At 38.2% G+C, this 12,606-nt stretch overlaps 1 protein-coding gene across 3 annotated transcripts in view; it reads right to left on the bottom strand.

Moving 5' to 3' along the window:
* Positions 1-9,943: 9,943 nt before the first annotated feature.
* Positions 9,944-12,606, bottom strand: part of LOC124365844 (transcription factor SPT20 homolog) — a 39,709-nt gene continuing 37,046 nt past the window's right edge. For 2 of the 3 annotated variants that reach the window (XM_046821900.1, XM_046821901.1), the window contains exons 16-17: positions 11,280-11,330; positions 9,944-10,544 (exon numbers count right to left, since the gene is read on the bottom strand). In XM_046821900.1, the coding sequence (XP_046677856.1) occupies positions 10,282-10,544; positions 11,280-11,330 (314 nt within the window). In that variant the 3' untranslated portion in view covers positions 9,944-10,281. The remainder of the gene's footprint in view (positions 10,545-11,279; positions 11,331-12,606) is intronic. The other variant, XM_046821902.1, reaches the window with a different exon arrangement.

Below are 12,606 nucleotides of genomic sequence, written 5' to 3'. Positions count from 1 at the left end.
ATATCTACAACTCCAAAAATTACTTATATGTTAAAAGAATTGTATATAAACTAAAGAAATTGCTAAGTCATCGCATGAATAGTGTTATAGTGAGAGACTCGAAGGCGAACTCTCACCACTATTTGTTGGTGTTATCTTGATGCTACACATCACTCCACCCAGACAAGCCAATAAGCATGACATTGACTACAAAAGTGTTGTAATATTCAGTCTACTGATAGTGGCAGTTCAATTGGCGGGTCGAAAAGGGGGCTTCAATCTCTGTTCCAGCGAGAGTGACCATTGCGATTTGGACCCATTGCATGATCCATAGAGAAGCATTAGGCGCTGAACATCTCATTAAGGAACTGCACGATATACTTAAAATTGTTATCAGTGCAATGAACTACATTACTCCTAAAAAGTAAGATTTTTTAAACAAATAAATAAGGACATGGGATCTGACCACTCATGTTTTATTCTACAGTAGTTCTTGGTCGTTGTCTCTTGGCAACCCCCTTTCTAGAGTGTTTGAGTTGAGACAGGAAATATATGCTCACCAGAAGGATAAAAACCATGTCAGTGTCGATAACTTTATTCATAAAAACTTTCTGTTGATGATAGCTTTTCTCACTGAATTGTCTGAAAAGTTGAATATACTAAGAAATTGCAAGAAAAGAACACAAATACCTTAACCTGTCAGACAAAGTGGAAGGTTTTTAAAAAGAAACTCAATTTGCAGAAGTCTATCATGGCTAAAGGTAAATACACTAGATTTTCCAACTTGAAAACAGTTTACTGAAGAAAGATCTTTCCAAACTGAGTATATTTTGATGAATATCTCCCTATCAACGATGTCAACTCTACAATGTTGGTATCATATCCATTTAACAAAGAAATGCTTCTAAACATTGAAGAGAGTGAACAACAGGTTGAATTTTTAACAGATACTTCGTTAAAGACTGAATTAAAAACTAATTATTTGCTAGAGTTTTGGAGTTTCGTCAAAAAAAGTGAGGTTGCAAATTGACAGGAAAGCATTGATTGTGTTGATACCCTTTGCTAACTCCTACCTTATTAAGGTGGGCTTCTCAGCTGTGGCAGTGATAAAATCAAAATACAGACCAAACTTAAAAAGAAGTGTGTTCAAACATCAGTCCAGTTTTTTATGTACTAATTAAAGGAAAAAATCTCATCCTTCACAAAGATATTTAGTAAATATTATGTCCAATTGGCTTGTGTGAAACCTTAAATGAATACTATGAACTGTGATGAATTTGAATAGATATAATCTGACTAGCTAAACTTTAATTTTTATGAACCAATCATTAAATTATTACAATATTTAAAATATTAAATACTGTATACTTTACTTACTTCCCACTATATATTTACTTATACTACTAAAAGTCTAATAATAATATAATAATAGTGTTCTTCTTTAAAAATCAGTAATAGTGAATAGGACATAGTTTTTATAATTTATTATAGTTTTTACTTGATATTTTTATAATGGTGAATTTACAACAAGCATGCAGACAAAAATATTTTACCGATGAGAAATAATTATTATGTGAATTACAAATTCAAAATTTTATGTTATTCTTCATCGACTTTATTGAGATGAGCTGAGGGGATGGGGCATCGCGGAAAGTAGTTCAGACCTAAAGTGTGCCCAAAACGTTTGGGAAAACACTGCGATAAACTGTTTTGGAAAAGTAAACCGTGTTCATTTCTACAGTGTCTTGAAAACAAGTTTCAAGAATATCACGTTCCCTCTGCAAATATCAGTGTAGATGAAAAACTATAGGTTTTGAAGGCTGTGTTACATTTAAAACCTACATAACAAAGATAAACCAACAAAACGGGACATAAAATAGGTTTTGCTTTATGCGATGCTTGTAATCGCTATGTGTACTGGAACCATACATGGGGCCAAAAACAAGCACTACTGAGCAGGCAGATTTATTAGCAACCAGTCTAATTCAGTAGGCATAGTCGTTCTAGCCTTACTGAATAAAATTGAAAATTCATATGGGAACGTGGAAGGTTTACACATATTTGAGATTTTTTTTCCTTCCTGAGGGAAAAAGGACAGTTTGTCGCCGCGCTTAGTCCTAAAAGGACCTTTGCGCCTCCCTTACTTTAATTTTGTGCCCTCAAAATTTGTTCGAGGCTTTTGCAAAAACCAATCAGATTTGAGGGCTCCTGTTCTCTGATATCCTTGGGGCTGAGGAGATATGCTCCCAGGTATTTTTTACGAGTTTCTACGATGGCAGGACAATCTAACCAAATGTGCTCTGCTGAATCCTCCTCCTCTCCACAGAGTCTACACTCGTTACTCTGGCTAAGGCCTACCTTCATAAGATGCTTCCTTAGAGGGCCATGTCCTGTCAACATTCCTAATATTAGTCTTATATTCTCCTTATTCTCGTCTAAGAGAGCTGTCCACCCTTTAACGTAAGGAGAGATAAACAATTTGGATAGTCTTAATCCTGAGGCTCTACTCCAATTATTGTGTCTTATCCTCTTTTCCCAATCTTTGACCAGAGCTTTAATGTTGGAGAAGGCTATCCCACAACCTGGCTCAGGCCCCACCATTGTGGATTTCGCTCCCTTTTTGGCGAGGATGTCTGCTTTTTCATTTCCCTGAATGCCTTCATAACCCGGTACCCAACCGAGTGTTACTCTGTTATTCATTGCCAGCTCTGCTAGAGCATTCTTACATTCCCAGACCGCTTTTGAATCAAACGAACAGGTATCAAGTGCCTTCAGTGCAGCCTGACTATCAGAAAGTATTAGGTATTTTAATCCTTTTGTCCTCATTTGTATGAGTCTTCTGGAACATGAGTCTATTGCCATGAACTCCGCCTGAAAAACCGTGGCATGTCTTCCTAGGGGCACAGCCATGACGACTCCAGGTCCGTGTATTCCGTATCCTGCCCTAGAGTCAAGGCGTAAACCATCTGTCTAAAACTTCAGGACTCCTTTTGTAGGGTAGGCCTCCTTTCTAATCCATTTCTCCCTACTTCCGATAGAGACCATATATGAGTTGTTAAAGGAGTATTTCTTAACCGTTGTGTCTGACACTTTGGTTAACATTTCAGCCTCAGAAAATACTTGCAATATCTTCATGTGGCCTTCTAAGGAGGTAGCATTTATTACCTTTGTTCCTAGAAGCTTCATTGCACTTAGAGCGGCTGTTCTCACCACCTCCTGCCCTAGAGGAGTGTATCCCAGGACCGCTTCAATTGCTAGTGTTGGGCAGGAGCTCATCGCTCCCGTGATGCTTAAGCAAGCTAGCCTTTGAAGACTCTGTAGCCTTTTAGCAGCTGATTGTTCTACTTTCGGCCACCACACTAAGGCAGCATATGTGGCAAGGGCCGCTGTCGCTTTGGATATCCTGTTTTCAATATGGGAGTTCCAAGTGAGCTTTTCATCCAGGATTAAACCCAGGTATTTCACTTCTTCTGTTTGGTTGATGCTGATTCCCTCCAAAACAGGTTGTGTAAGCGCACCTGGAACTTTCTTTTCCTGGTAAAGGTAATCATATTTATTTTAGATGGGTTGATCTGTAGACCTTCCCCATGACACCAGTTGCTTATGAGGTTTAGTTCTTTTTGTATTAGGAGTTCCAGCATGCCTTTGTTTTTTCTTTTGATCATAAGCACTAGGTCGTCCGCATAACATAGTAGCCTAGTTCCCCTCTTCTCTGCTTTGCTTAGAAGATCATCTACCACCATCGCCCACAGGAGAGGAGACAAAACTCCCTCCTGGGGGCGGGGGGCAGCCTTTCTGGGCCGTGATTGCGGCAGATTCGTCTCCGTACTTTGCTTTTACTTGTCTGCTTTTTAGGAGGGCTACTATCCATTTGACTACATCTGGGAGAATTCCAAAACATTCCATCGCAGTCTCCATGGATTGATATGCTACTCGGTCAAAAGCTCCTTCAATGTCCATAAAGACGCTGACTAGGGCTTCCTTTTTTTCGAAGGTGTTCTCCACCTCTCCCACTAAGCTGTGGTAGTTGATTTACCTTCTATGTAAGCGTGTTGTGTGGGACTAAGTGGGTGATCTGGTAATATTACGTCCCTTATGTGTCTGTTTATTATTTTTTCCATCGTTTTCACCATGAAGGAGGTTAGGCTTATGGGTCTGTACGAGTTGGGATTAGTCGGATCCCTGTCTTTTTTTCTGTACAAACACCACCAGTCCTCCAGTTTTTTGTGAACTAAGGCGAAACTGCTTCTAAACAGAATGCAAAGAGTATTTAATAGTATGTTCAGCCCCTCTTGAAGAAGGGCTGGGAAAACTCCATCTGCCCCAGGAGATTTAAATGGCTTGAACGATCTTATAGCCCATTTAATTCATTCATGTGTAAATAGTCTGTCAGACCACTGTCTGGCTTTAGCAACCCCCCGGCTGGATCCCCCCTCAATTAGAGAATAAATATCCTCATTTCGAGCCAAGTGACCCCCCGGGAAGTGCGTATCCAGAAGCAGTTCTAAGGTTTCCTTCCTGTTCACTGTTAGGTCACCGTTGGCCTTTACTAGGGTCCCCATAGGGTTAGTGTGATCATAGGGTTTGGAGTGTTTTTTGAAGCCTGGTAGCCTCAGGTAGGCTGTTAATGTTTTTGCAAAAATTTCTCCAGGTTCTTCTTTTATTCATTCTAAGTTCTTTCTTATATTCGTTTTGGGCGTGTAGATAAGGGAGCCAATTGTCTGTCCTTTTTGCCCATTATAATAGTTTCCTAGTTTTATTTCTTAATGTCTCCAAACCTCCCAGTCCACCACGGAACGTCTTTCTTCAGCCTGTTTTGCCTGGGAGGGCAGTTTTTCTCGTAGGCCTTTATTATAGCTTGTTTTACTAATTGTGCAGACCTTTCTAAGTCAAATTCATTTTTCTGGAAGGGTTCTATTTCTTCCAACTCTTCTACTAGGGACACTCGGTATCCCTTCCAGTTGGTAGATTTAGGAACCCTGTGGGTTATGTTTTTTTCCCCTATCTCCTCCTTGTCGAACCTAATAGGGCAGTGGTCCGATAGTGAGGCCTCCTCTGAGACATGCCACCTTACAATGTTTTATGTTTTTGAGTCCTGTGGATGTGGTTATGTCTAGGACTTCTTTCCTAGTTCTAGTAATAAAGGTTGGACTTGACTCTCTATTTTCTAAAACTAAATCATTGCTAAACATAAACTGTACAAGTTCCTCACCTCTTTGGTTTATATTTGTGCTTCTCCAGTAGGTATGGTGAGCATTGCAGACGCAACCGAGAATGAGGGCCGAACCTCTATCTCTGAAATAGTCTTTCTATCTCTTTTGGTGTACAGCTTGTTGACGGGTTGGGGAAATAGGCTGAGGCTATAGTAACCTCTCTCACCCCTTGCAGTGATGCCACTTTCACTGTAGCCGCAACCAGATCTCTTGTTATAAGATCTGTAATAGGAAAGGCTGTTATTTGTTTTGAAATTAGAATACATGTTCTGGGGTTTTCAATTGATCGATCATATATGGAGACTACCTACCTGAGTCGTCAATCCTCTGATACAACCTCTATTGATCTAAGGTTCCTGGATTAGGGCGATATCCAGGCCTGTTGAGATAAACCTCCTTCCCAAGATGTCGGTTGCGCCCTTAGCATGGTGAAGGTTTATCTGTATTAGGCGCATACTTACACCTTTTTTCCACCTCCCCCTGGTGGTCCATTCCCGTCCCTCCTTTTGGATTGTTTGGAGTCACTGTCCCCTTTTCTTCCTCGGGGTGAAACGGATGGTCCTTTTAGAGAGGGTCCCCTCTTCAAGAAGAGGGAACAAGTTGGTTTTATGCTTTCGACCGCTGCACTGGCTTGTGGAGTAGACCTTTCAGGTAAGGTATGTACAGATTGCTCTGACACCTTCGTGGTCTCCTCCACTTCCATCTCTTCAGCGGTGCTTTTTTCCGAGGTGACTGTCTCAGATTTCTCTGAAGTCTCCTCTACCTTTGTAGGTTTTTCCGTGTTTCCTTGATGTTTCTTTTTCAGTCTGAGCTGAATTTTCCCAAACTTTTAGCCGATCCATGGACCCTCCTTCTCAAGTTTGTTTTCTGTGGTGCAGTCGACTGCCAGGGTAAGTAGTACTGACTTTCCCTTGTAGCTTCTATGCAGAACGTTCCATTCTCTGACAGAGAACTCTTTGTTTTGTACTTTCAAGAGCTTCATAATCTTGTTGGTGGTTTCATGTATACTGTTAGGAAGATAGACAGTCGCAATTCTTGCACTTAGAATTTCTTCTCTGGTACAATCCTCAGACTGACCCCTTCCAAAGGCTTAAGAGAATCTTGCTTTCCCTTAAGCCATTCAGTGGTATTGGTGTTTTCACAGGTGAAGATCAGAACTCCTTCTCTCCTGTTGATACCGTAGAATCTTGGAGAGTAGGGACCCTCCTGTTCCTCCACGATAGATTCCAGGATGAAGCTCTGGATCTCCTCCATCTGTTCAGTCATGAGTAGGGTCTCGGGAAAATTGGAGTGTAGAACCCCCACCCTTATACCTTCTACTGCTTGTTTATATGAAGGTTTCTGGGATTGTACAGATTGCTCCCTATGTTCCCCCTGTCTTCCTTCGTTTTTTGTTTTCTTTCTCCGACGAACTTCCAGTGTGGATCCATCAGAGTGAGGTCTTTTTGATTTTTTCCCCTCCTTTTGTTTGTTCAGATGTTTATTTTCTTCTTCTGGTTTTAAGGCCAATTCCCTGGCTTCTTACTGAGAATAACCTCTTTTCCAAAACCAGATCATACGTTTCCTGGCGGCTACACATAGTTTAGGCAGTACTGGTACAAGCCTTTCGACTTTTGCTCCCTCTTCCTTTTGGTGTTCGCCCTCCAGTATTGCGTCTTCTTCATCCGTGTCGACTCTAGCCGAGTCGGAGGTTTGAGTACTTCTACTAGGAAGTCCGCCTGTTTTTTGAGTTTGTTTTTCATCCACTTTTTGAGTGCTAAAACAGCTCTCTGGTTTGTTTTCATTTTTGTGTGTTTCTTTACTCATTTTGTTCCCACGAGTAACGGAGATCTAAAGGTCACCCCAAGCATTGTCCCGCTCTACTTGGGGAAGGCTAAGTTTAAACTGGAGGTCGCCAGGTATCCAGAGTTCACATATTAACGACCAAGCACTCCCTTGATCACGCAGCCCTCGGCATATGCTGTTCCACCTTGGCTTGGATACAGAAGGAAATTTAGATTTAGGATAATTATAGATAGATTTTCGGGAAGTTTACCCGACAGGTGAGAGTAGTAAGAAAAGAAAAATGAATGTAGTGAGGATAGTTTGAAGAAGCCCGCCAGATCAGCTCAGCCTGATCGGAATAATCAAAGAAGACAAGGTTTGGATCAGGCAATTCCCAGGTGCACGCGCACGAAAAAGTACAGCACTTTAGAAGAGAGAAGATGGCTATGCGTGTGCTTCGTGGACATGTGTTGGGGTACGAAGACCCCGCCACTTCCGCACCCACATATTTGAGATGCGGCTATTCGAAAACGAGACAATCATCAGCTTACCAACCGGCGATCTGATAAGCGGATAAACAGGTTATCTTTTTTAGGTACCAATAAGTCTGTGTATGTTAAAATAACATCGCTAAGTCCAGTAGTCTGGTCCTAACTGTCATTTAAAGTGCATCGAGTAAAATTGTGTGCCGGGAAAAGGATCATTGTAAAGATTTGCACTAGTAGTAGCTGGCTAAACATAAAAAAATCCGCAGCGAGTCTTTGAATATGTTGAATGAAGCGTTTGGTGACTCTCCTATATCATGGGTTTGTTTTTGAATGGCACAAACAGTTTCATGAAGGCCGAGAAGAGGTAGAAGATGACAAGCATTCCGGTTGCTCTTGCAGTTCAACTACCAACAAAAACATCTAAAGCTAGTTGCCTCAGACTCATTGAGTACTTGGCAGATCGTCGAATTGTGCATATGGTGCTTAGTTGTGTTAGTTTCTGTTGTCCTTGTTTTTCTGTTTGTTGAAAATGGAAATTGTTGCAATCATGGAGCAACGGAATGTGGTAAAAGTTATCAAGAAATTATTGAAATGTTGACAGCTGTTTAAGTAATAATGCTCTGGAGAAAACATCCGTTTTCAAGTGGATTCAGAGTTTTAAAGGTGGTCGACAAGACACCACGGATGATGTAAGGCCGGGACGACCTTCAACCACCTGTGTTGACAACAACATTGATTGTGTGCAGCCCCTTGTTGTTACCGAACGTCAAAAACTGTCCGAATAATAGCTAATGAACTGATTATTTAAAAAATACAAAGTGCATACTATTTTAACCAAACATTGGGTATTAAAAAAACATGCAAAAATCGCCCCAAGCGGCTATAGCTTAATCAAGAGTTGAAAGTGTTACTGTCTGAAAAAATTCACTTGAAAATGATACTAGGCTTTTCAATAGGGTACACACTGGTGACGAATCATTTGTTTTATGAGTATGACATTGAGCTAAAATCGCAAATCATGGACTGGTAAGGAATGAACCTCAAACCAAAAAAATGAAGAAATAGCTAATCGAAAATCAAAATCATGCTCCTGGCTTTTTTATGACGAAGGTGTGTCTTCATGAATTTCTTCCTGAAGGACAAACAGTAAATGCTGATTCCACCCACATTTCTCAAGCATTTGAGAGATTGCATGTGTCGTGTGCGACCAAATTTAACTCAAGGATGGATCGCTATGACAATGTACCCACATATTAAGCATTGATTGTTCGCCAGTTTATGGCAGAAAATTCAATCACCTCTTTGATCATCCCCCTTAATTATTGCCAGGTCTCGCCCCCTGCGACTTTTTCCTATTCCCAAAATGCAAAAATGTGATGAGGGGACATCACTGGGAAGATTTCGACACAAAAAACAACAACAAAATTAAAAAGACCAACTGCGGAGGCCTTCCAAGGGTGTGCTTTAAATAGTGGAAAATAAGATGGACTAAGTGTTTAGCAACAAATGGAAAGTACTTTGAAGGAGACAAAATCGATTTTGCAAGACAAAGATTTTTATGGCTTCAGTTACGTATTTACTGGATATATCTTTATATGTTGAAAGATAATCATAAAACAGTTATATTTATTTCATGTAATTGTTTTAAGTTAAGAGAACAGTAGATATTCCTTCACACAATTCCAAGTGTGTTGAGGTGGTTAAAATAGATAATAAGTAATGAACATCAATATTTACATTTCCTTGTTTATTCCTGTAATGTATGGTGGATATTACAAATAAAACCAGATTCCAAAAATATGCTTAAAACTTTCTGATAATACTAAAATGTAATACAATTTACAACATAGTTGAAAATCAATTGCAATACTATCTAAATACGAGAATTAACAAATTAACACAATTCGTTTCAACTAATAACAGTTTCTTATTTCGTCAGTAAGTACTTGGAAATAACACTTCGTCAAGCGTACAAATAGACTGAAGCTAATTAAATGAACTAGTTCCCCTTTATAGTAACATTACACAATAATTTGTATACTAACAAACTGTACATTTTAAATCATTTGTAACATATAACTTGCTGACAGTCCTTGAAAACTATTATGCACTATTCTTTGGTATAGTGACAACTAAATAAAAAAAAAACTCTGTACTATTATCGGCTTGTGGAAATTAAATTATAACTGGCTGAATGCATTACCAGAGGAGTTAAAGGAAGATGGATATGAAACAGTTTAGGCTCAGTTTCAAGAACCGGCTACAGAAACAACTATTCTACTCTGTAAAACAATTTTATGAATGGAAGATCCAAGACAACCAAAATTAAAGTTTTTAGTATTGTATTTTATGACACCACTACTAAATTTTAAGTTTATGTAAGTAAAGATTATTTGACTTTGACTTTAACAAAATTAAAACTTAAATTGTTACATACATAGTATTTTGTTCTACATCATAGTCTACTGGATTATGGAAAAAATAATCAACTTTCAACAATTTGGTTTTAAAATTATGTATATTTCTAATTACAAAAACAATTACAAATACAAAATTTCCTGATAACCGCCATTTAATAAATGTACACGTAAAATTAACAAAAATAAATAAATAATTTTTCTAGTAATAACAACAAATTATGGTCCAAATGTTAAGCAAAAACACACTATCTATGGACGAATGGAATTAAATTAAAACTGTATATTGGACAAAATTGCTGAGAAGAAACCTAACGCAAGTGATATTGATTGTAATCTACAAAGAGTTCTCACTTATTTACCTAAATATTATACACTGTATCAGATACTGAACCACTGCTAAAGCATCGCACGAGTATACTACTGTTGATGATGCATCATAAAGTACGGGTATTGGCTGGTGGCCGGCGGCTGCTGGTAGAATGGGAACTGCCCCGCCATGGGAGGGGTCGGGCCCGGTGGTGGCGGAGGTGGTGGTGGTGGGTATGCCCCCAGCCCCTGCATGTGAAAGGGCATGTTTGCATTGTACAGCTGTGGTTTGGACGAGTAGTGGTTGAACGTCGGACGCTCTTGCCGTGTTCCATTGGCAGCTCGGTTGTCACCCTGAGGCACTGGTTGCTCTACTGTCAGTTTATTTAGATTAGATAAAGCCTTCCAATTAGACCAAGAAACACTATTTCATCAGAACAATCAAATTAAATATTTTTAAATATTAAATCATTCCAAATTAAAATTGACCAACTATTTTCTGCCTAGTCTTCATCAACCTTCCATCATAGACAAGCTTCAAATTGCTTACGAGTATTGGTCCAGGCTAATTTATATTTACTATGAAAATCGGTAAAATATAAAAAGGAATTTATCCACAACTCATTATTGTGTTTCATCATCCCATTCTCAAAATAGTTGCATTGTACAACATAAGTTCTACATCACTCAAAATTGTATTTAAATACACATGTTTAGATTTACCACTACATTGCCATTAAATCTAATTTGACCAAAAATCTGTGCATGTAAGGCACTTGAAATTGGTTTCTCTAATGTTTAATAAAAAGTGTTACTAATTTTGTTTTTTGTTTTAATTTGTACTCATTACTGTATGCATTTGTATATATTATTATATTTGTACATTATACTTTCTCAAATGTATATAGAAAAAAACATTGGGGTTGGGGGGAAACTTTTTCAGATTTATTGGAAATTTTGGGGTCACCTGTCCAAAAAAAAAAGAAATGGTAAAAGATTGTTTGACTTTGAACAACAATTACATCAGTTGTTAAAAGACTTTTAGTGAAAAAATTATACATAATTGTCACTCATTAAAACTAAACATTTTACTATAGAAAGTAAATTACCTCGTTCACCCTGATTCATGAGTTCGGGAGGTTGGTTATTTCGCCATTCATCTGTAAAATGAACAAAACAATAAGAGTCCAGACAGAGCATTACACACGAAACACTGTAGCTGTAACGCGTGCAGACAAAGGCTGAAAATTAAGGACAAGGAGATTAGTTTATGTGAGGCAGTTAACGGACCGAGCTTTCTGGATACCAATGCCAGGCCGTCCAACTGCCGTTAAACCATACTGAAAGTAAGGTCAGTGTATGTATAGTAACTTCTAAGCGAGCCATTATGAACGGTTGGACTGTTGATCATGGAACTGTCAGAAACCCAACTCTTTATAAAGCTATAAAATAATTTTTTTTTTTTTTTGGGATAGTAAATTCCACAGGAATCATTTTTTTCAATCTGTTATGAAACAAGTGCTCGGCTGATGTGGACTGAGACAGCTGGGCTTATGCTCCTATTCATGCAATACAATATGACACAACCATGACTTTTAAGGGAACACAATTTTATCCAAATGGACATTTGAGAAATTACCAACTAAGAGAAATTGAGGGTTTATTGTAATTGCTTAACTATTTACTGCACTAAAGGATTAAGTAACAAGAATAAAAACAAAATTGATCTTAAAAGAATCCATTCAGAATGGCCCATCTACAACACATTTAGAGAAAATTTTCTAACAAGACAACTGGCGTTACACTTCGCGTCTTAGCAAGAAAACATCCATTCGGGGGGGAAACCTGTAGATAGAGATGTGATTAGTATCGATTTATAAATGATACACAATTTATAAAACTAACAGATTATGAAACAGTTATGTCAATTCTAATCACAACATATTACAATTGACTCCACAAGTATTAAATTACACAAAACCCTTGCTTATATTAATAAGATGCAATTTGCAGTTGACTAAACCACAAGTATAGTAATTTTCTTTTTAGATTTAATTGAGATTTTTCTCACTTTAGTGCTATAATCAAATTTCTGCACAATTTTCTTCTCAATATATTTTCAGTTGTAATTTATATAGATTACTTTGGAGAGAAACCAAGGGTTTCTTAATTACATTTCTCACTCTTTTATACAGTATAGTTTTCTTTTCTTTTTTTGGCAATGTGATTTTTGTCCTCTTGCTATGTTTTAAAACATGCATCACATTGTTCGATTCCAAATTAAAATTACTTACTCTTGTATATGACTAAACTTGTGTATGTTTTTATTACTTTTCCATGTCTGTAATGTTATGTGCTTGGTTATTTTTCACCTAACGAAGAAATCTGATTACAAGTCCCAAAATCTAGCGTTTATTTTCACTTGTTACACAACAA

The sequence above is a fragment of the Homalodisca vitripennis genome, chromosome 7, assembly GCF_021130785.1.
Source record: "Homalodisca vitripennis isolate AUS2020 chromosome 7, UT_GWSS_2.1, whole genome shotgun sequence".
NCBI lineage: Eukaryota > Metazoa > Arthropoda > Insecta > Hemiptera > Cicadellidae > Homalodisca > Homalodisca vitripennis.
The sequence above is the reverse complement of the archived record's forward strand: the minus strand, read 5'-3'. Positions and strand labels throughout refer to the sequence as shown.